Source organism: Hirundo rustica, chromosome 1 (assembly GCF_015227805.2).
Source record: "Hirundo rustica isolate bHirRus1 chromosome 1, bHirRus1.pri.v3, whole genome shotgun sequence".
NCBI lineage: Eukaryota > Metazoa > Chordata > Aves > Passeriformes > Hirundinidae > Hirundo > Hirundo rustica.
Genome location: NC_053450.1, coordinates 91484524 through 91508817, shown reverse-complemented (window position 1 = coordinate 91508817; position 24294 = coordinate 91484524). Strand labels below are relative to the sequence as shown.

Here is a 24294-nt window from a genome sequence, read left to right as displayed (position 1 = left end):
ATTGTTTTATGAATGCGCAATCGCTTGCCCTATGCCGTGCGAGTTCTGCAACGTGCAGCACGTGTGTATGTGTATGGTCCATGCCTTCATCTCCCAGCCACTGGCACACCGCAAAGGGGTTCAGTACTGTGCAGTCCATATTAAACCTCCCCAGTTATCTCAGGTAAAAAGTGTATCAGGTGCAGGAGTAACCTCCAGGAAGGCTTGGAAAACAAAGCTTTGTCCATGGAGTCAATAGCTGACTGAACCCAGTCCAGTAGTTCTGCTGCCTCCACAGTGAAGGCCTGATTATTGTACATATTATTGTACATATTATTGTACATATTATAAAGCAGCTTCTGAATGGCTGGCTGTATCCTGTGAAGTGTTTGTGTGCAAATTAATTGGTAGGAATACTTCCAAAAATTGCTGAAAACATATTATGTTTATTGCCCACTACAGTGTCAATTCCTGTAGTAAATGCTTAGTTAATCTGTAGTAATTGAGCACATCTGTGGCTTTACTGGACCAGAAATTGTTTTAGACATTATTAAAGCTGCACCTAATACAGGCACAGTTTGCACAGTTTGCATTGGTTTGTGTAGGGATTCTTTATCACAGTTTCAAATGAGATACCCCAAAGTCCCAGTATGGGATCCTGGGTGAATATTGGTGCCCGGGGTCTAGTTCCCCGGATGCAGGGAGCACTGTGCTGAATCCACGGGGATTGTGCCTGCCATAAGGTTTTGTTCTGCTGCCATAAATTATATTAGTGGTTTAAAAACCCCCAGTGCTTGTGAGTTTTGAATGTAGTGGTTCAGTTTCTTTGCATTTGATCATCACTGCTAACCAAAAGACCCACAAGTATTTCACTGTGGGGCTCTTATTGTTTCAGTTTAATAGTAATAATAATAGCTTTGGAGGATGCGGCATTTTGAGAATAAGCATTCAGAAGTATACGAGTATAATGATACCCATTTGTTCTATCTGGAGTGTCTGAACACTACTAATTTACTTACACTTTTAATTATTTGTTAGTAGCCCTTCTTACCTTTAACTAAAAACTGTTCTGGAAATACAGAGTTGATTAAGGTAGCATAAAATAATCATAATTCAAGACTCTACATCTCATTTCTGCTTCACGAATGCAAGTTTCACCACTCGTGTGGGTTGGACTTGGTTTTTTGTCTTTCTGTCTTCTAATGGAATTACTGCTTCAAGGGTGAAATGTTTATTGACTACTCTTTACAAGGAACTGAAGAGACTGGGAACAGAACATTAGATATTGGCATGTCAGACTTATTTCTAACATGGGAGATTGTCCTGAACATGTCTGTCTGTGGTTCATAAAGCACAACATACACCTTTTTCCTGATGTTCTGAGTGCATCAGAAATATTTGAGAGCTGGCAGACATGAAAGAGAATGCAATTTGCTGCATAAGAAGGCACAAAAGAATTAGTAATCATTTCATTGTTTAATCAGATTTGGTCTCAGTAATATTTAATGAGTTTTGGGGGGGTTATTGTTTTCTTTCCTTTGAGAAGTGGGTGTTGCTGGTTTATTATCACTTACTCTGCAACAATGAGATTTTTTGAGGAGGGGAGGGTTGGTCTTTTTTTGGTGATACATTTTTTTCTTTGAATCGTCTACTAGCTGTTGGGGCCAGAGTTTAATTCTGTATTGTACTAAATGAATTTATTGCCTAAATAACTTACTTCAACATTTTTAGTGAGATGGGAGGAAAATCATAGTCTCGGGGATTTCTCCCCCCCCCAAATGCTTGGCTTGTGATAGCATTTTGTAATTAATCAAGTAAACATTTTGATAGTTGTTCACATAGTATGTTTGTGAATTTTTCAGAACTTACTATTGCAGAAAGGTTTTAGAGTTGGATATAAAATAGCTGGATATAACAGTAATCTAGGTGTTGGAAGAAACAAATACTGATTTTTATAGAAACTGATACCATCTACTGTTTAACTAGAAGACATCGTGGCAAAAACTGTTTTGCATCTACATCTCCCTTTGTTGTGTTTTCAGACTTAAGCTTTTTAAGCTTTTCCTGTGAGACTGAACATTTTTTCCCCTCCTGTTTCTCTCTTCCCCCTTTCAAGAATCTTACAAATTAAGACAAAAGATAATTACTCAGAGGGTAAAACTGGCAGGGTTCCCACGACACTTAAATTTAATGAGCTGTTGCATATAAAATATACCTTGTCTCATGTTAGCTTGCCTTTTTTTTTTTTTTTTTTTTTTTTTTGTGCGTGTGTGTGAACCAGAGAAGTGCACAATTCGGCTTTTTGGCTGTGTTTTCTGTTTTAGTAATCTTTGGTTTTCAACGTGGCAAATGATTGCAGAAAATTAATCTCTCTGACTTGAATGTTTCCGTAAGAGCAGATCAGTATCTACAGTTTGTTCCCTTCAAAGGAAGATACCACTCTACATATTAGCAAAGCTGCCATTGGTTGTTTGTGCTATGTCTTATTAAAAATAAATAGTTGTGCTTTGTTCATCTGTAGCGCCTTCCATCTGATGTGAGAATTCCTTACAAAGGCGGATGAGTGTATTGTCATGAACTTCCTGAGAGGGGTTCGCAGTTATTACCGGTTCCATCACTGGAAATGAGACAGCAAGGGTTACGTGATTTTTGCAGAAATCACTGAGAAATCCTTGGCTGGCTGGGGCAGCACCAGTTGCTCCTGAGCTCAGGAGTGGCATAACCATGGGGAAATTCGTGGCGACTCCGCTGCTGACAGCTTTTCTCTCATTCTTACTCCATTTATGCAAGAAGGAAGAGAAGGAGGAAGAGAGGAGGAAAAGCAATTGCAGTTTTTTCTTTTTTTATGTAATCTGCTTCAGCTTTTAAGACTGACTGAATATGATAAGAGAACTGAAAATATGAAAAGTGACCTGAAAATCAAATTTGTCAATAGTTTGCTGGTGTTCCGGCTGCAGGAAGCTGGATAGCTGCTTGGGAAGGTTTGGCAGTAGGGTCTGCTCAGAAGCAGCTTAGCTGCCCCTCTTCTGTCCAGCAGGATTGTTGGGTTTTTATTACTCCTCTTACTGCTGCTCCTGCTGTTAATACTCTACATCTGTAGAGACAGCTGAGCTTCACAACTTAGATAAGAGGTAAAGTGTTGTAGGAATATCACCTTTAGTGACAAAAGAAGGGTTTCATTTCACAAGAAAACAGTAACTTCATGCATTTAGTTGCTATTCCCAAACAGATGGCGTATCTTGTGTGTAATAAATAAGATTTTCACATAGCTGTGCTGTTTAGTATTTATGAAGTTTCTTGTTTGCATCCTTTCCTAAACCATGTCAAAGAAAGACGGGTAGAAATCAAAAGTAAAAGGCAGGAGGGCATTTGCCATTGTGGATGTTGGATCATAACCCTTGTGGACCTCTGTCAAGTGCCACGTTGAAGAGGGGGCATCACTGACATGAATTCAGCACATTTGTGGTCAGCAAACAGAAAAATAGGATGTGATTTTTTGTTTTAGCTTCAGCTCTTCATGCTCCTGACAACAGAAGAGCAGTGACTATTCTTAAATAAATTCAGCTGAGAGACAGATTACTCAAAACTTGCTTGTATACGTTTGCATAATATTTATTGTACAAAAAATGAAGGTATCTGTTCCACACTTCCTTATCCCCTCATTCAAAGGTTAGGGTGCTCAGCACAGGTCCCAGTGTTACTTCATGTCACATGTTTCAAAATGGTTTTAGTATTCTCCTTTCTTTGCAGAAGTACCTTTTTCTATTTGCAGCTTGTCTGCTGTAGGCAAACTGCTGTCAGTTTGATTCAGCAGTTTTGGTATTGATGAAAACAAAACATGCTTTTTCATGGAACGTTTCTTTTCTTCTACATTGGTATAAAAATAAATATTTTTTCTGTTTAGGTTATGTTTAGAATTCCCTCACTGCAAGAGTAAAGAAAGATAATTAAAACTGTCATAAGTAAAAATCAAACTCATAGTTGTAAATCTAGGTCAGTCAAAACAGTATATACCTTGTATGTTTTAATTTGGATATTGAAGATAATGTGTGCTAACAAGCAGAGGAAATACTTCAGTAAATCTGTTCATCTAAAGAAATATGCAAAATAGTGCTATTTCTGTATTGATTTAGCTTTAGATGTAAGAAGGCATTCACTAAATATCCAACACTGAGAGCAGAGAAAATTGTGGTGTTTTGAATGAAGTGTTTGGTCTTGCATATTTTTTCTTTTCTTTTTTTTTCCCTTAATAACCTGATTTTCTCTCTTCTTAGTTTTCAATGGGTCCAGCAAATCAACGAAGGAGAAAGAACCTGCACAGAAACACAAAAGCAAAGAGGCCACCCCAGGGAAGGAGAGGAACAGCGAACATAAGGCTGAGAGTCGAAAAGACCAGGCTGCTGCTAATCACCACGCTACTACAAACACTGGCTCCTCTACGAAAGGGCTCACGGCTAACAACCACCACGCTCTTCACAGATCGGCTCAGGACTTAAGGAAACAGGTAATAAGTTGTACTCCGCTGTGGACACACAGGAAACAAAGGCTTTTAAGGTTCTAAGCTCATTTTTCCACTGCTTGGTGTAGATTGGACGTGGCAATCCTTAAAAGCGTGCTCTGGAGCAGCAAGGAGTTAATTTTCAGCGATAAAAAATAAAAAAGGAAGAAAGAAAAATATATATGGGAAGTCAGTATGATAAAGTGTGCTTTACAACCCTGTCTTTTTATTACTTGGTATATTCATATGAAAGAGTAAAGTTCACATTGCTGTTTGTGAAACCTTTCTGCTGACAAGGCTGGCGAGCATTCCATGTGCTTCCAAGCACATGGAAGAAGGAGCTGGTCTGTGTGGCTTATCTCGGGGGCTCACTGATGCTCTGGAGAACCTGACATTGTACTCACGTGCCTTGGTTTGCACATGGACAGCACAGACCTCAGAGTCTGGGAAAAATGTTTTGCCTGGTGTATCAAGAACATGCTGCAAAATATTGCTTCCTTCACAGTGGAGGTTCCTGGTGGGAGACATTTTTAAGAGTTCCATGTTACTTGCTTGAAAGCCAGCAAAAAAAATCAGCAAAGAGATTTGTTTCAACCTAACTTGAATTTGGGCGTGGAAGTTTAGCAGAGCAGTCTTTCATTGCTTGTGACTGTCCTTATTCAGGCTGGGGCTGGGTTAGCAGAATTCCTGCACCAGGGCAGTGCAGTACAGAAAGCTTGCTGCACTTAAGCTGTTTGGGGGGTTTGGGGGTTTTTGAGGGGGGCGCTGTGGGATGTTGATTTGGTTGGGTTTTTTTGTTGGTTTGGTTTGGGTTTTTTGTTTGTTTGCTTGGGATTTTTGTTTTTGCTTGGCTGGTTGTTTTGCAGTGATGAATACTCAGTGGGCTGATTGGAGACAGTCTTTACTTGCTGACACATAAAGATTTTTCTTCTGAGTAAGCTGACCTGGTCTTCAGTGGAGCTGGAATTGCCATCTTGTAGAGGGCTGTCGAGGCCTTTAAATGGCACCTCTGAGTCACAGGCTTGGAAATTAAAAATGGCAAAAAGAAAAGTAGTGATGCTCTTGCTGAGGAAATCTTTAATGCTATGTGTTTCAGCGGTGGTTTAAGTTCTCCTGAAATGCCTCCACCAATTTTATATTACCTTCTAAATCAGATTTGAGATCCTGAAGGCTATTCACAGTGTGTCTGTACCTCTGTAAGACTTGAGTTCTTTATTCCACCATGGTGATTTGCCCTTATCTCGGCATAAGTGTGAATGTCTGCTTTGCATCCTTTTGGATTTCTCTTTTGTGATTAGCATTATCTTATGGTCCTTGCTGTGACATGCTCTGTCATGAGCTCATGGTGTTGAACAAGTTTTCCAAAACATAAGAATGCAGTTCTTAATTCTTTTAACCTACTGGAACACTTAGGTGAAATGCTTTAAAGTTGTATCATCAGAGTTTGATTGGTTAGAACTTTTGTTAAAGTCAACTGCTGCCACTCCTAAGGTAGTTCTGAAAGGAAAAAGACAAGTGTGGTACAGTTCTGTCCACAATCCAAGTGGTTTTGCTTCATAGAGTATTAAATGTTTTTTATTGTGTGACATACAATGGAGAAAAATTTAAAGCGATGCAGTACAACCAGCAGTCACACCACATGGACACATCAGCAAGGGTGGTCCCCAGGCTTCGGAAAATAAGGGGGAGTTTAAGTCAAGATGATGTGGGCTTTTTTCTCCCTTCCTAAAAAACAGTTAGGAGCCTAATTTTTCTTCTGCAACCCACAGTAGCATAAGTACTTTCTTACACATTTTAATGAAAATGTGACTCCAGCTAATTAAAGGTGGATTATATGTTTTGCTTGCAGAAAGATTTAGTTTTGTACAAAACCTTTGCCAAATTTCTTGCTGTTGTCCCAAGCATTTGACTTTTTCGGTATTTTCCACAAGGAGATTTTTTCCCCCAGGGTGCCAGCCACAGGTTCTTCCTCCTTCTATATTTTTGCTCCTTGTTCACTGCATTTGCATGGTTTATTTGTGTGTGTTTTTGTTCCATTAAGACTTAGAGAAAATAAAGGCAGAACACCAGAAATTACCAGGTGCTTTTAATTTTTTCCTCTGTTTCTGTTTTTCTGTCTTTCTTTTGGTGCGCCCTTGCATTTGTCCCAGGTTCCTTATCTCTTTTGCTTTCTCCTTTGCCATCTTCCGAAGGCTTCCTACTTTAAAGGGTTGTGAGCAAAGGAAATGTTGTTCAATGGGGCCCTCTCTTGGCCTAATATGGTAATTTACCTCTGCACAGCTCGTACAGGCACAGAACTATTTTTATGAATGAATTCAAGATCAGTTGCGTAACTTAGATTTGTTTGGGACCAAAACTGTTGTCAGTGTCACTAATGTTGCCCTTATCACTGTGGTGGCTATCTAGCAGGCTGTTTATTTTTTCTGTCTGGTTTTGGAGGCTGAATCCTAGGTGCTGTGCAGAGGTGTGTACGTAGACCAGTTCAAATCTAACAAACCATTTGCTGCAAGACTGTGCTGGTCCCAGGTGTTTTTTATAAAGACAAGAAAATTTAAAATCTATCAGTAGCATGTTTTACTGCAAGGGGAAGTGTTCAGTAAAGGTGAGAAAAGAGTGGTCAGCAAAACTGGGAACATAGCTGAAAAGCAAAGATAAGATTATTCGTATCCCTGGTTTCACCTTTGGCTCAAGACTTTGGATCATGTAAGGCTAATGTCAGTCACTTTATTCCTTCTGGGTGACACACCTAGTTGATGAAGGAAAGGCTGTGGATGTTGTCCCTCTGGACTTCAATAGTCTTTGACACCACCTGCCACACAATTCTCCCAGAGGAACAGGCTGCTCAAGGCTTGGATGGATGTTAGCTGGGTTAAAAACTGTCTGTATGGCTGGGCCCAGAGAGTGGTAATGAATGGAGTTACACCCAGCTGGCAGCTGGTCACCCGTGGTGTTCCCCAGGGCTCAGTGTTGGGGCCAGTCCTGTTGAACATCTTCATCAATGACCTGGACAAGGGCACTGAGGACACCTCAGTCAGTTCACACACGACACCAGCAGGAGCAGGAGCAGGAACACTGATCTGCTGAGGGTAGAAAGGCTTTGCAGAGGGATCAGGAGGGACAGGAAAGCTGGGGTTGCTAGTTGACAGGGGCTGAACAAGAGCCAGCAGTGCCCAGGTGGCCAAAAGGCCGATGGCATCCTGGCCTGTGTCAGCAACAGTGTGGCCAGCAGGATTGGGTTTAGTTTTGGACCCCTCACCACAAGACAAGCGGAGTTGCTTCTTTACCTCCTCAGTCAGGTAAATGCTTCTGTTGGAAGATGATTAAATTGCTTGATTTGCTACTTTGGCAAAACCCTGGGTAGATTTTGTTGTTTTATTTTTAACATTATTTTGTAATCATTTGTATGCTTGCAAATTAGCTGTTGGATGTTGATTTGTTGCAGAATGATTTTAGGATTTGAAATTAGGTAGACTCGCTGTCTGCCCCCAGTTTATTTCCAGGAGCCATGCCCTAAGTCATTCAGGTGTCTTCTGCTTTACTCGGGTTGCTATCCTAGTCTTCTTGCTGAAATGGATTATGTTCTGTACCCGATAAATATTTAGTCAGTGGCACTTCTGGTGAAGGTTAATGCAAAAGAAGCAGGAACACTTTAGTCAGGCTATTTGTTTTTCTTCCTTGTGTGGTGCTTTATCACTTCCATTGTTTGTTATCCTGTATTTTTAAGGTATTTATAATTTTTTTTTCTGTTTTAGTCTCTCGCTAACTGAAGTGTCTTTAGCTCCTTGGCCTTTCTGATTTAATATATGCTTTTTCTTTTCCTATATGGTTGCCCTTAGTCACATAATTGTGTTACCACTTTTTAATGTGATCATTTTCTAATTTTCCAGTCGTTAGAGAACTTCATGAACAGCCATAATGGTCTGTGCTTTATGCCTTTCCTCTGAGTGGAAATTGCTTTAGTGTGGATTTTTCTTTTGTTTTGTTTCTGTTTTTGTGTATGGGTTTTTTTGTTGGTTTTGGTTGGTTGGTTGGTTGGTTTTTTTGGTTTTTTTTTTTTTTAAGTCTGTTGTCACATCTTAGAAATGAAAACCCATTTCATGATCACTGTCACCCAGATTACCTCCCCCTTCCAGTTCTCAATCAATTTTTCTCTATTAGTCTAGGTGAAATCTATAATCAATGTTTCTAGTTATTTATAAATCCAAGGATACTCGATGCTTGTTGTGACTGCTGCGGGCAAGAGGCAATGTCTCAGCAGCTCTCTACTGTGTCTGTTCTGCAGCATGAAAAAGTGCTGTAAAAGTTAAATCCAGGCCTGCATTTCAAATATGAAGTACTGCTTAAATTTCAAGGGAGATGGGTAAATGCATTTCTGTTTGCAAGTGTTTGCTTTCCAGATGATACCTCACAGATCTTTGAAAAGCTCAAGGTAAAACCTCATCTCATCAGTTAACTGGAATTTCCTTAACTGTTTCTACCTTGCAAGTGCAGGAAAGACAAGAGTATGGATGGTTTTTAAAAGATCATTACTGGTGCTCCAACTTCTGGAGTACAGAGGAGAAAATGTGCGTAAACACTCAAATACACACGTGTGTGTGTGTGTGTGTATGCAGAATCTTCAGGTTCCAGTTCCCCTTCCACGAGTCGCTGCATGCAAAACCGTAGCACAGTATTTTCAACCTCTATTTGATCCCTGTTTTATATCATCCTTATATAATAAGTGACTGAGGTTCTTGCATTGATTTGAGAGAAGCTGCCATGCTTACTGATTCGGGAAGGATTTCAGAATCCCACAGGAGAAAGCATTTACAACTCTGGTGCAGGAAATGGTGTTACTCACCTGAGTGCTGATAAGGGGTGATTGTACTGTATGCTTTCACTGCGAGCTCTTTAATCAATGTTTTTTACTTCTGGATGTGTTTTTTCTATGCTCACAGTCATTTAAGGGGGTGAGAAGACAACACTTAAAGTTGTTTTGAACTTGAACTTTGTTTTTTAGTAGTGGGGTTTAGCTGTCAGTGCTGAGCTGTCTCAGTTCCCTTTGTAGACCTCCCTTTAGGTTTGCTTTTGGTCCTTAGCACATCTTGTAGTTAAAATAAAAATTCTAGTCTCATAACTGAGTTTAAATGTCTAACAGAAAGCAGCAGAGTCCAGCAATTCTAAGCTGCATTGACACAATATGATCCAATAGAATATGTGTCAGTAAACTTGCACAGATACAAAACTTAAAAAAAAATTACATTGGACTACTGTATACATTTTTTAAATTTCAAATTATCAACTTCAGCAACAGCATGCTGCCCAAGATTTAATAAGTGTGACAGACTGAATCCTTCATGGCTGTGCTGATCTGTTGGGTGCATAATGTGTACCACCTCTCTTTTTATATGTATGCCTGGATAGAAGGTAAATTGATTTGAATCTTGTTGTGTTTTTTGCAAATGTGCAGATTCCAGTTAGATAACATGTGCTGCCTATTTTGTCTGCTAAGAAGTAGTGAAATCTGTGTGTACGTGAAGGAGATTGGGTGAGGGAGAGTGCCTTGAGTGCCAGCAAAAGAGGTAATGAAGGTATTAGTTTGTAGATCAGACTGTGTTTCATAATCCTTTAACAGCTTTCTGATAGGCAAGGAAGAGGGTAGTGCAAGCAAGGGACCTCACCCTTCGTAATGCCAGAGACTTTGTACCCATTGAAAGCAGGACTGGGGGCTTTCTGGTAAATTAAAACAAAACCAAAACAAAAATTAAAAAACAAAACAAACAAACCCACCCCCCAAAAAAAACAAAAACAAAAACAAACCCCAAAAAAACAAAACAAAACAAACAAAAAAAAACCAAACAACCCACATTTTTTATTTTATTTTATTCTTAGAAGCACCTAGTCCCCTCTCTTGCCTGTGTGCAAACCATTATACGAAGATTGTATGACGGGGCCAGGAGTCAGAATACGGTTGTCCAGGAAATGGGAAATTGGGGCTGAGTGGTCACATTATTGATTTACTTTTCTGTTTTCTGTTTCCTTCCTTCTGCTCCTCCTACTACACTTCTGACATTTCAGGTTTCTAAAGTCAACGGGGTCACTCGAATGTCATCTCCGAGTGCAAATGCAGCCAGTGCCAAAAAGATGAGAGAAGTCAGACCTTCACCGTCCAAAACTGTGAAGTACACTGCAACAGTGACAAAGGGAACTGTCACATACACCAAAGCCAAGAAAGAACTGGTCAAGGAAACCAAACTAAATCACCACAAACCCAGTTCACCTGTCAACCACACAATCTCAGGGAAAATAGAAAGTAGCAATGCAAAAACCCGCAAACAGGTGCTATCCCTTGGAGCATCCAAGTCTAACAATACCGCTGTTAATGGTGTAAAAGTCAATGGCAAGTTGAACCAAAAGACATGCACTAAGGAGGTGGGGAGACAGTTAAGGGAGGGGCTGCGCAATTCGAAGAGGAGGCTGGAAGAGACGAATCACATAGACAAAATACAGTCGCCCACCAAGAGAATGAAAGGGGCCGTCAACTTGGCAGAAGCTGCTGGCAAAAAGGCAGCAGTAGAAAAGCCTTTGCTGAATGGACACCTTAGAAAGGAAGTGCCAGAGAAGAGTTTGGAAAGAAATAGGCCGAAAAGAGCCACTGCTGGAAAGAGTACGCCAGGGAAACAAGCACATGGCAAAACTGAAAATGCCTCCTGTGAAAATCGTTCTACCTCTCAAGCGGAGTCCTTGCACAAGCCACAAGACTCAATGGGAAAGCACGAAAAGGGCAGTAGTAAGTCTGGGTGGGGGATGCTGGGGGAGATTCCCATCCTTAGGCCCTCCACCAAGGAATTTCATGACCCACTGATATACATTGAGTCAGTCCGAGCTCAGGTAGAGAAGTATGGGATGTGCAGGGTGATTCCTCCTCCAGACTGGAGACCTGAGTGCAAGCTAAATGATGAAATGCGGTTTGTGACACAGATTCAGCACATACACAAGCTAGGCAGGCGCTGGGGACCCAACGTGCAGCGGCTGGCCTGTATCAAGAAGCACCTCAAATCTCAGGGCATTACCATGGATGAACTCCCACTCATAGGTAAGGGCTGTGATTCCTTGGCCTTTTGCCGCTGCTTGTAAGTGTCCGTATACGACTTTATGCTCTGTTTGCCTTTATGATGAACCAAATCCCTGTTCAATTAACACTGCAGAGCTCTGAATCTCTCTCTTTTTCCATTGGCCAGGCACGATGCAGGTAGGTTTTCAGAGGGCTTTCCAGAGCAACCTGATATTGCCATTTTCCTCTCTGATCTGAGGGAAAAAGAAACGCTCTCCGGGACCTTCGTCTGCAGATTTCAGAATCTTCTTCTTTCCCTGCTGTTTACTTACGTGGGTAGTACGACTATTGTAGTAAATTGATAGCCTTGTTTTAAAGGTTGTCTCAGAATATTTTTTTGGACCTTTCCAAAGATGTTTTCCTAACAGGTTGCAATGCTGCCAGGCTTTAATACATTTTTCTCCCCGCCTCTTCCTTTAAAAACATTTAACCAGAGGGGAAAGAAAATATCTCAGAACTGACTTGTGTTTGGGTACTCAGACACTTAAAATCACAAATTTGCAGTGACCTGCTGACATTTAACAACCATTAAGTGTCAAGAATAGGCAGTAAAACGTAGTTGATTGCAAAATGGAGGTTTCATTATTTCTCCCAGCAGGTGTCTGCCAGGGCTAATGCCTGAGTGAGAATCACTTATTTAACAGAATTCTTAGTTTATGGTCTGCTGTCAGATATGACACGTGACAAAAATGTGACAATAGTTTGTAAAAACATGACAACAGCAGCATACAAATGAACTGTTGAACAAGCTACCTCCATCTCTACTGCCTTTGCAGCCACGCATAGTAAGAAACCCATGTTTCTGATTTTTGTTAGTTCTTCCCTTTGTTTTTGAGGTGTTTTGAGTCAGGAGCTCACAGGAACTGCACGTTGCAACTCGAGGCTAGAGTTTTGCCTTTGAGGCATTATCCGACCCGAGGCAGCCCTCGGCTCTGGTTGGATAAAAGGACACGCTTTTCTGTTTAAGCGATTCACAACGCTTCCTTCCCCCCGCCTCCTCCTTTTTAAACTTTGTTTTATATCACATATGGTAAGTGAGGGAAAACGCATAAAAGCACACAAAATGATTGCAGACTTTATGGTGAACTGATGCAGGGCACTGCAGAGAAATAACAAAATTTTAAGAAGGAGGAATGAGGGGTTAGCGCTTTGTTGCAATAGCCGTGCAAAAACGTTCAAGGAAATCTGAAAATTAAAATCACTCAAGCAGCAATAAGTGAACATTTTGTATGCCTAATGTATGCAATGGTTGTATGCTAATAGAAGAGAATAATGAATTACATTTACATTGGCAAGAGAGAGAAGAAAATGTGCAAGACAGCTCGATTAACACTCTTGGAACAATGTTAACTTTTTAATGAAATACCTTAACTCAGCATTAAGATGGCATTACTGTTAATTATTTGTATTATTTAAGCACCTAAGAGCCTAATGAATAGGCAAGGGTTCTATTCTGCTGGGTGCCATATAACCAGAGCAAACAGTGGCCTCTTACAAATTTGCATCCTGTGTATCCTTTCTGCAGTCAGTTTCCCACCTATCCTGTGTTTAAAATCAAAAACAAAATGGAGAAAAGAAGCTGCAGATCATCGGTGCACAAAGAGGAAAAAACTGTTGGTTCTATCAGGAAACATATAAAATAATCTGTGGTGATAAATGCACGCTTATTTAAGTAGACATGCATACATAGCCCTTCTCTCTGGGCCAAATCACATTTCCATTGAAATAAGTGGGACTTTTGCCAATGGCTTGTGTAGTGCCAGCATCTGGTATTAAATGCATACCTGAAGATTTAAGATTTTCTTTTTTTAAAATGAGCAATTTAAAAATATTCCTAGCTTAGGGAAAATTAGGGCAGTTAAAAAAAAATAAATAAATACTGTCTCTCCATAACATGCCAGATCTCTCATTTAAGCCATTTTGCTATAGGTGCTTTTAAAGAGCTTAGAACTCCTTTTCTGTTGTTATTGTTGGGTTTTTTCCCTTATATATATATATTTTTTTTTCCCTTCAGTCTTTCAAGGAAAGTTTAAGCAGCAAGCTTCCAGGTTGATCCTGGAAAACATCAGTCTGAGAGATAAATGCATCCAAAAGTTATGACTGTGTGAAATGGAATTATAATTGAGAGCATTTTGCAAACCTTAGCTGTAGGCTCTGGTTGAATGGAGTGCTACTAGAGCTCTAATATTGCAGAGCGATTATGAGTGACCATTCCATGATGCGGGAGAAAATTGAATTTCCAACAGTGCTGAAACTAGGACCTTAAACTGGGTGTGTGCTGGAGAAAACATATAATGGTATATCTGGGCCACACTTCAAGTTAGGAGAACGTTACGCACTTTCATGTAGCTTGCTGAATCGGTTGGCATGGAAAGCCATCTTGAATTACGCCTTCAGCTAATTTGTGGCCTAGAAACCACTGACCAAAAAAGTAACAGAAGCCATCTTTAAAGTTACATTTATATTATGTTATCTGTGGAGGATTAAAGAAGAAAGAAAGAAAATTTTCCAAACTAATTTTGGTTTTTCTCCCAATGGTGTTTACTTTTTCGCAGCTTCAGGACCTTTTTAAAATCTCCCCCACCCCATTCCTAAATGTACTAAGTAGGATAAATCTGCTGTCTCCTGGTGCTGCCTCCACCCTTACCAAGTTCTTCTCAAAACCTTACACTTGGTTTTGTCTGCAGCCAAACACCTTTGCCTTGTGCAGTTGCCAGTATAAATGTCAGCAGCCTCTGGTGCTGCTCTGCCTCGGTGTCCCAGAACGTTGCACGCAGGTTTACACTGCTGAGCCCCCTTCATCGCTGTATTGGCACAAGCAGTGGAAGAGGGGAAAGCAGAGGGAAGGAGGAAGACTGGAATCAGCAGTGAAGCATCTGAGATGCAGCGCAGAGTAGTTTGAAAAAAGTAGTACTGCTTGTGCTGGCAGGCAAGATGATACAAGTTAAGATGATGTAGCTGTGCATCCTACAGTAAATATTTACCATAATGCTGCTGCTTGCCTTTCTCTGTCGTAGCAGCATTTCTGAGTGCTCTGAAATGGCTGTGGCATAATGGCTTTTACTTTTCTCAGAGAACAAGGCAAAGAGGAGACAGTGTGGCGTCAGAGATGTTGACGCTGGTTTTGCATTAATTCTCTTTTTTCTTTGTACAGCACACTGTTGAATTGTAGGTGGTCTTTGGGCCATTTCTTCGCCCTTCCCACTTATGATTTATTTCTGTGCTTTCAGAGTATTTATGATGTTTCTTTTATTGTTCCTCATCCGTTTGGCTGCTTTTAATGCTGCAGTTTGTATAATCCTTTTTTTGTTGTTTTTTGGTTTTGTTTTGGGTTTTTTGGGGGGGGTTGGTTTTGGTTTGTTTTGTTTGGTTTTGTTGTTGTTGTTGTTGGGGGTTTTTTTGGTTGGTTTGGTTGGTTGGTTGGTTGGTGGGGGTTTGTTTGTTTGTTTGTTTGTGTGTTTTTTTTTTTTTTTTCCTTGACTGGAGTGTGAACTGTGCTAGTCATCTTAAAACATACAAAACCAGAATGGAGTATAAAATATGGATGGCTTCAGACTGGAAGAATAATGTGTCTGGAACTTTTTATGCGGTTGCAGTCTGCAACAAAAAACAACCCCTTGCCTCCCTTTGGTTTTTATATGGATTTTATTAACTATAGTGAAATTAATAATGTTACTGTGCTCCTTTTAAATACTAACTTCATTCAAGGTGTTGTGCAGATATTAGATAATTGTTATTTCACTTCCAGAAAGCATAGGCATTTGTCTTTCTAATGGCCAGTACCCCAGCTTGACAGTGGTTTTGTATTCCGGGTATGAGCTAGATGTGGGACTGGTGGTGGGTGAGCTTGTGTGGGGTTTTACAGAGCTGGGCAACTCTCATCTGCCCAGGCACTGGGTAATGACCAGGGCACAGATGCATGTCAAGGAGATAGCTTGGGGTGCTCTGAGAAGGGCGTGAAACTCGAGGAGGAGCGCAAACTGAATCATAGGGAAGGCTGATGCAAGTAGCAGAATATGGCCTGTGAATGAATTAAGCTGGCAGAACAGTGGTACGTGCCTCTCTTTGGCAGGAGGCATACAAGAGAGGGACAGTTCTGCTCTGGTGCCCAGGTGCCTGGAGTTTCATGTCCCCTGTGTGCTCAGTCTGTAGCACATTTGACATGAGCTGCTCACAGCTTTTCTAATCTGCTCCTGTGTTTCCCTTTCCCTTCCTCTGCTGCCTGGTACGTGCGGACCCCAGGAGGCTGCGAGCTCGACCTGGCCTGCTTCGTCCAGCTGATCAACGAGATGGGGGGGATGCAGCAAGTGACTGACCTCAAGAAATGGAACAAGCTGGCAGACATGCTGCGCATCCCCAAAACTGCACAGGACAGGCTGGCCAAGCTACAAGAAGCCTACTGCCAGTACTTGCTCTCCTATGACTCCCTCTCCCCCGAGGAGCACAAGAAACTGGAGAAGGAGGTCTTGCTGGAAAAGGAAATCCTGGAGAAGAGGAAAGGACCTTTGGAGGGACATTCAGAGAATGCCTACAAGTTCCATTCCTTGCCCCGGTTTGAGCCCAAAAATGGACTCATCAATGGCGTGGTTCACAAAAACGGCTTCCGCAACAAGTTAAAAGAGGTCGATGTCCCACTGAAGACGGGCAGGCGGCGGCTCTTTGCTCAGGAAAAGGAGACCACGAAGGAGGACGAGGAGGAGGAGGAGGAGGGAGTTCTTAGCGACTTACACAAGTGTATATACAAGGTAATGAGGCTGGCTCTGCCCGCTGTGGTCTGTAGAGCCGATGCTGCTGTTGTGTGGGTGGTGTCTGGGTGCACACCCAGCTGTCTGAGGGGAGCTGATGGGTTGCAGTGGCATCCCCAAGGCAGCACTTACCTTGGTTATCACGGCCAGGCAGTCTGGTGGCTTAATCCTGATACGCCTGGCTCTTGCAGGATGTCTGGAAAAGCTGGGAGGCATTATTGTCATAACAAGGTGTGCTGGGCTCTGCCCCCCTTCATCTCCTTGTGAGAGGTTCCCTCAATATCTCTGCCCAATTATCCTTGCAGACACAGATTGCATTTTCATTTTCTAGTGACATTTAAAGTAATGTTCTGCTTTCTCATTCCTGCTTCTTGCAAATCTCTGTGAGTGAAGTAGTGCTGCACATCAAAATGAACATTACTAGAAATACTACTACATTTAGAAAGGACAAATTGAAATGCAAACAACATTTTCATCCACGATGCCAGACTTTGCTCAGCACTAACAGTCACATGGATGCTTAGTCCTCCACATATTAAGTGCATCCATTTACAAAGGAATGCTGACTCTTTCACTGTATTTTATTTGGCAGTCTCCTGCTCTGGAGCAAGACTTGGCACTGCAACTCACAGTACAATTTTGAGTTGTGTTGAATGGCGTAGCCGCACTCTGAGAGAAATATAGCATTGAGTGTCTGTGCCCAGTAAAGGAATATGCTGTTCTTCCCCTTCCAATCTCACTTCCATCACCAGGAAATGAAGCCAGATAGCCCAAAATGACTTATTGTTAAGCTATTTAGGGACTGCATGAGCTCATGACTTGGGCTTTAAAAGCTTGCTTCAGTTTTCTTTTGCTGCCTGTTATGATCTGTCAGCACAAAAATTCTTTTTCTTGGGGATTCTGGCCTCAATCCCACCATTGAAAAACAATCTCTTTGCCATGCTGCCCTTGGAGAGAAGCCTATCTAATGACAGCATCTTTTGTGAATTGTGAAGTGGCATTTCTGTGCTTAATATCCTGTGCTTAATGATGGTTAAAACTTGAAAAACTTGATCTACCTTACCCTGACTGCTGCATGAACAACCTCAAACTTAGAGGGGAAATGTCTTTTCTTCACTTCCAGTGCAAGTCCCACTTACAAGTTCAGTAGATACAAAGTCACTCAAAAAGCAAGACTGGGATTTGTGACAAGTATCCCAGTCAGATTTAGGAAGTAAAAAGAAAAAAAAAGCAAGCAAGCAAAGTGTGGCTGATATAAACAGTCTTAGTGTGCTGAGTACCAGGCCTTTAATGCAAAAGGCAGGAAGCTCCCAGAATTCCTTCTTGGTCACCAAAAAAAGTACTGGGAGCATCAGACCCTGTCTGGTCTGACAATACCAGGTAGAAACACTTTTTTCCTGAGCATGAGCCTGTTAGAGAGGAGCATCACTGAGCTCATGGGCTGGGGTTCTCCCCACCCGCCAAAGCAGCTGCAGCACACGGAACCACTCAGAGAATGCCTTGGGATGTCCGCTGTGGTACCAGCAGCTTCCCAGGCACTGGGGCTTGCCTGCTTTGATCCCATCCCATGTTCTCTGTAGTGCAGAGACTGGGAGCTGCTGTCACAGGTGATGATGGCCTGGGCAGAAGGCTGAGGGAAGCAAATCTCTGATGGATTTCTGGAGAGATCCCTGCTGTGGAGCACTCTGTGGGATGCCTGGTCAGCCTGAGTGCAGAGAGAGGAATGAAGCTTCATTTTCACAGCACTCAGGGTAAAGCCCTGTAGGAGGACTGGTGCATTAGTACTGGTTATGTCACTTAGAGCAAGCTGCAAGACACAGAAATTATGCACCAAGCTTGATGCACCTGGGTAGCCCACAAGATGTGAATTTGCTGTAGTTCATCACTAGGCTTTAAAAGACTGAGGGAAGGTGGTGCTGGCATCAGTTGTAAGCAGAGTACTTTGTGGCATTTGATGAAACAAGTCTTTTAATCCTGTGTGTGTGGATGGGGGAGTGTTCTTTACCTAGTAACGTGTTCTGAGAAAATTGGAATGTCATTAACAGGACATGCCCTAATGTTACAGTCTCCACAGATGATGGGATTGTTACTGGTTCCTTTTTAAGGACATTGCTAATTCTAATTGAAAATGATAAACACAAATTAAAAAATAAACAAGAAAAAAGAGCCCCCAAAGCCCAAAACAAAAAAACAACTAACAAACCTGTGAAAAATGCCGAGGTCAATATCTTGAGGACTGGAGGGAGCATGTTGTAATCAATGGTTGTAGTCCAATTTAGGCCATCAAGTCTGTTCTTCAGCCTATGAAGAGGCCATACAGTTTGGGTTTCTCACAGTAATTTCTGCAGTCAGCGCATGTTTGAGCAGTTTTTAGCAAGAGACATCCAATCTTCCAGGAGCAGTTACCATCATATCACATGTCAGGGTTAGAGTAAATCTCCTTTGTGTTAGGCTGACTTTCTGCCAGGACTCCCAAATTATTTTCAGTGTCTCTCCTTCCCAGACTGTGAGGCCTGCTGTGCTTTTAAGTGTGTGCTGGAGGCTGCTGTGCTTGCTTGCTTTACTCCTAAATAAGTGGCTTTTCTACCTGACAATTAAAATGTTGTCATTTCTAAGTGTGTGAAGTAAACTGCTGACATCAAAGCGGGATCTGGTGCAAGATTTTCACTCTTCTTTCCCCAGTTTTATCTCTGAAAATATTTTAAAAATCTTTACTGGTGCTGACTGAAAGCAGCATTTGTTTCCATCCAGAACAAACTGAAGGCATATTAGCAGGCTCATTAGAGGAACGCACAGAAGAAATCACAATGCGAGTTTTGCCAGCCCTCTCATAAAACCGTCATGGAAATTCTATGCTGAGCTCTCTTCACCCAGGGGCTTGGCATTTTCATACTCCACTTAATAGAAGCCCTTCCTTCCCACCTGTGGCTATTGTGAAATCTCTGGTTTCAGCTCATATTTATGTTTGCTTCAATGTCTTTAACATTCATAGTGTTGCAGTGTCCTTCCCTCTGCCTTCCCTGCCGGCGTGGTGGTGGTGGTGCTCCCCCTGGGTTGGCTCTCATGGTCCCTGCATCAGACATGAGAAGAATCAGGGGAAGAAACAGGAATTTCTTTTCTTAAACCTTTCTCTCTTCTTGTCACAGACAGAAAGACTCTGCTTTGTAGCTTGAAGCTCCCAGGACAGTTGTTGAACTGCTGAGATACTTGTCAGGGTGTTGGAAAGGGTGTTTCGCTCCTCAGGAATTAATTTTGTGTTCTGGTTAGAATGCTCCATTAAAGCATTTTAAATTATTTTCTGTGTTGACATCAGAAAATGTTACAAGATTCCTCAGATTAAAGAAAATGACCAAACAGCACAAACAGGTAACAAAAACGCCTCAGCCATTTAATTTGCTTTACAATTTTTAGGAGAATAAAAAAATACTAAATTCTTGGCAGAGGAAGAAATGGGTATATGCAGTTTTAGAGGGTTAAACTGTTCCAGTTTACCACTTTCTTGTTTCTTGCTTGCTATATGCTATTTTTTTTTTTTCCTTGTCTATCTGAAAAATGGAAAGACATGACTAATCTTGGAAGATGAGGTCTTAATTTTATTTTTCTGCATAAGATGAGAGGAAGAAGCAAGTAAGTGAGAGGAGGCAGCTGCTGCAGCGTTGGTTTGCCCCCGGCAGAGGCTGTGCCCGAGCGCGGTGACTTGGTGCGGGCCCTGCGCTTTACGAGAGGTTTTGTTGTAAAAGGCGGCCTCAATAAACCATTCACGAGGGCATTAAAAGCTGAAGGAAATTGCTTATTGGATCACAGAGAATCCAGCTCTGAAGTTTATGGGAATCTGAGTGCCCCAGGGCCCTGGGCATTTCACAAACTTTTTTTTGCTAGAGCTAATTACGCAGCATTCAATTTAAAAAGTGACAACGTTACAACCGTATGAGCCGAGTGATAGACTTGGCCTCTGGGGGAAAGCTGCTTTTATAGTTCTTTCTAGTTTACTCTTGGACATAGTTATTAAATAAATTAAACACAAGAAAAAGCTGAGCTGGTTTGGCAGATCTGTTTCGTAATTGAAAAGCTAGCAAGGTAGCAGTCCAAACAATAAAACTCATTTCTGTAGAGTTAAGGCTGTGCTTGCTCAGATGAGCGCTCGGCGCGCAGTGGGAAGGAGCGGTGGATGTGGTGAGGAGCAGAGGCGTTCTGTGCTCCGCGTTTGCAGAGCGCTGCTGGTCTCTGCCTGCAGCAGTGCCCTCAGACCTCGTGTGGTGCTGCCAGCTCCCGTGGCACACAGCTTCCCAGCATCTTGCTTTTGCCCTGGAGCAGAGGAGGCAACACAGGTGTTCCTGTCTGGGCACACCACGATGTCTGGGCTGAAAGCAGTAAGTGAGTTCTCGTGCTCTTGTCTCCAAAGCCATCAGACGAGGCTCCCCAGAGCTTCTGGTGGGGTGTAGGTTGCAGGAAAGCAGGTGCCTGGAAACTTTGGGGTAGCTCAAGCGAAAAACCAAGTCAAGAGCTTTTTCTTGTACAGATTCTGCAGCAGTGCCAAGAAGGAATGCACTTACTCAGCAATTTTACTGTGTTTTACTTTTCCGAATCATGTAATAACAAGTCTTGGTTCCTTGGCGTTTGAACTGCTTTTACTGAATTGAGCGTAACTAGTGCTTGAAAGCAAGTGATTACAGTAATCCTGGCAAACTCTGCTTGTTGTGACCCTCTTCCACCACATACAACATTTTGATGCTGTGCATTTCTGTGAATTTTCTAAGTCTTTTTCACCTGCTCCTTGTGAATAAAGAGCATGGCCACATGGTCCATGGATAATGTGTTGGATTTGACTGGCTGCCTACTGGGGTCTTTGCCACCTGTCATAGGAAGCTGGGCCATGTATTTATCTGTATTTATCAAACACTGAGCGCTGTTCTGGACAAAGCAGTGTTCCTTCTGGGAACTTTCAGTTGGCCTTTTTACATGGTAAAGGTTTGGGAAGTCGATGTGGTTGAATTTCTGCATCTTCTGAGGTATTTTCTCTCAGCAACAAAATGAGCTTTAGACCCATACCTCTTCAGAGACTGTCCTCTTTCCCTCTCTAGTCATCTGGGATCAAGCCTATAAGGAGAAGAGTGAAGACATGGGGGAATGTAGGTGTGGTTTTTCGGTTTCACTTTTAATTTTATTTTATTTTTCCACAGGGTAGGTCTGTTTCTTTAACAACCTTCTACCGAACAGCAAGAAACATCATGAACATGTGCTTCACAAAGGAGCCTACAGTAGCTGAAGTAGAGGTGAGGCCACCTCAAGGGGTGGTAGAGGTTTTTATTTCAAAAAACTTTTTTTTAATTTATATTTTTAAAGGTTTCTACTGAGTATGGGGATTTGGGAATTCAGGATTGTTGACTTTCAAGCATTTCTGTAATTAGTTTAAGGCTGTCTAGTTTGGAATTTAAAAAAAATGGTTAAATAGACATGGTGCTGATTCTTCCTTTTTTTAAATGTTTTGAACATTTTTAATAAAAGTGTTGATGAACTCAGGATGAGAAAGAATTCTTAATCTGACGTGCTGAAACGCAGAAACCAAGAGGGTCTAAATTTTGCCTGCCTTTTTCTGACTTTAGTTATTTATATTCTTATTTTTAAGCAATATTTTATGTTGAATTACACTGAGGTCATGAAAGCCTTGTAAATTTCTGGGGTTTATATTTTAATGAGAAATACCTTGTTCAGCAAATAAAAAATGTGTTACTGCTTTCTCTTACCACAGCAAGAATACTGGCGGATAGTGGAACAGAAAGATTGCCATGTAGCAGTGCATTGTGGAAAAGTAGATACCAACACCCACGGGAGTGGCTTTCCTGTGGGAAAATCTGAACCATTTTCAAGGTGAGATCCCCAAATCCGTGCTCTTGGTTGCCCCGCTCCCGAGCAGAGCCCAGCAGGGCAGCTTGGCACTGGGAGTGTTGGCATGGGGAATGTGCACTGACTGTGTCTCCCTCGGTGTCACCCCTCAAACAGGCATGGGTGGAACCTCACAGTCCTTCCTAATAATACAGGATCCATCCTGCGACATCTTGGTGCTGTGCCTGGTAAGCAAGTCCCTTCTCTGTGTTTCCAGCTGGTGTCAGCGTCCTGTGAATGTGGTGCTGTGGGCACTAAAGGCTTCTCCCTCTTCCTGGCCCCACTGGTCCCCAGCTGGCTGAGCAGACATGCTGTTGCAGGCACCTGCTGGTGGTACTTAAAGGGGTGAAGGCAGCCATGCAGATAAAGGATTAATGAACAGTTGAGACCCTATTCCTGGAGGAACCGGTTGTACCTGCAAGGATCCCTTGCTGTTCTTGCCAGGCTGTCAGTGTTCTTTTGTGTCAGGACAGAGCTGTGCAACTTCCACACTTGCAAAATGTCATCTGTAGCACTGGGAAAAGCAGCACATACATTTTTTTTAAATGAATTGACACAAATTCTCCAGCTGCCTGTACACTGTTGCAGTTTACTGGTAAGAAACAGTGTGGAACCTCCTGTTGAGATCAGGTGTTGAGCCTGAACAAACCAGCTGGGAAGCAGGATACCTGCTGAAAAGTTACATGCTTGACAACATGAAGCAACCTCCTCTGATCAATGGCAGTGAGCTTGAACTACGGGTATTTGTAAATTCTCCTAGGAATAAAAGTTTATTCAGCTATTAGAAAACAAACATGTTCAAGGGCACTGCAGTTGGCTGGTAGATATTTTCTTAGTGGAAAATGCTGAATTTGTTAAATTATTCCCTGTGAATTATTCACTCTGATAGGAAGACTTATATCTTCAAGGGTCAGCTTACAGGGAGAATAAGATTTTAGATTTAAATGCCTTCTCAAACTGTCTTGTACTGAACAAACCGGAGTTGCTCAAAACTCATTTTTCAATCTCTTTGTTTTAGGAGTGACAATTCCTTGGCTAAATATTGGCATGGTCTTTTCTACCTCATGCTGGTCTCGAGACCAAAATCACCTTCCATACATTGACTACTTACACACTGGTGCTGATTGCATTTGGTAGGTACTCCCTTGGGTTTTCTTCGACATTCCCTACGGTGGCTGCATGTAGGCTGGTGTCAGTAGCAACTTGTGTAGTACTTTTGCATGAGGGAATCTCACCTAGATGGTGAGATGTATGTGTCAGGGGGAGGGTCCAGTTTTAATGGGAAAATGTGGTATAAGCTTATGAGATGAAAACAAAAAACCCCTTTCCTGGAAGAAAAGTTACACTTGGTTTTCTGTGGTCTTTTCTGGTGTCCTGATGGCCCCATGGTGGCAGTGGCATCATGAACTGCTCTTGATGCACATGCAAAGTGTGTTCTCACACATTTCTCAGATGCTGCTGATGTCAGGGGTGCTGTCACTGAGAAAGGATACGGCCCAACAGAAGGGATTTGAAATCTGGAGAAAATCATTAAAGCAGGATCTCCTCTCTCTCTAAATGTGTTAAGTTGAAGCCATGTTCTGTGTGTGATCCTTTCAAGGGGTAAAGGTAACTGCTGGATTATGCTGCAGACCTGAGAGTTTGTCAGTTTCTGTCTTGGGCATTTCATGGTTCTTCTCCCTCTTCTGTGATTTAGGAATCTGTAATCTTTTATAATAGTGTACTATCAGGACAAATTGCTGAGCAAGCTACATTATCCTCAACCTTACATGAGTCTGGTTCTCTCTAAAACATGAATCTAGTCTTAAATGACAGTAAATTCCAAACAAAAGGAATCCCCTAATTAAGTTCTGAGGCCACTCTTCATACAGTGTGTCAATATGTGACTCTTGGGATTGAGCAGGCTTGCATGCAGACAGCTCAAATTTTACGAAGGACTACTATTTCTCTTTTTCAAATCCAAGAAGAATAAAAGCAAAGGAGCTATTTGCTTTATCTTGATGGACTTACACAGATGAGTACATAGCTTAAGGCGTGTTTGTAATGATAGCCTTGATGAAACAGGGATAGCAGGCAAGTATAACTCATAAGAAGGA

At 41.9% G+C, this 24294-nt stretch overlaps 1 protein-coding gene across 4 annotated transcripts in view; it reads left to right on the top strand.

The window, feature by feature from the left end:
* Nucleotides 1-24294, top strand: part of JARID2 (jumonji and AT-rich interaction domain containing 2) — a 210759-nt gene that overhangs the window by 171879 nt on the left and 14586 nt on the right. For all 4 annotated transcript variants that reach the window (XM_040079569.1, XM_058422368.1, XM_040079561.2 and 1 more), the window contains exons 6-12: nucleotides 4254-4483; nucleotides 10535-11552; nucleotides 15813-16315; nucleotides 21496-21588; nucleotides 22065-22183; nucleotides 22316-22386; nucleotides 23217-23331. In XM_040079569.1, coding sequence (XP_039935503.1) covers nucleotides 4254-4483; nucleotides 10535-11552; nucleotides 15813-16315; nucleotides 21496-21588; nucleotides 22065-22183; nucleotides 22316-22386; nucleotides 23217-23331 — 2149 coding nt within the window. The remainder of the gene's footprint in view (nucleotides 1-4253; nucleotides 4484-10534; nucleotides 11553-15812; nucleotides 16316-21495; nucleotides 21589-22064; nucleotides 22184-22315; nucleotides 22387-23216; nucleotides 23332-24294) is intronic.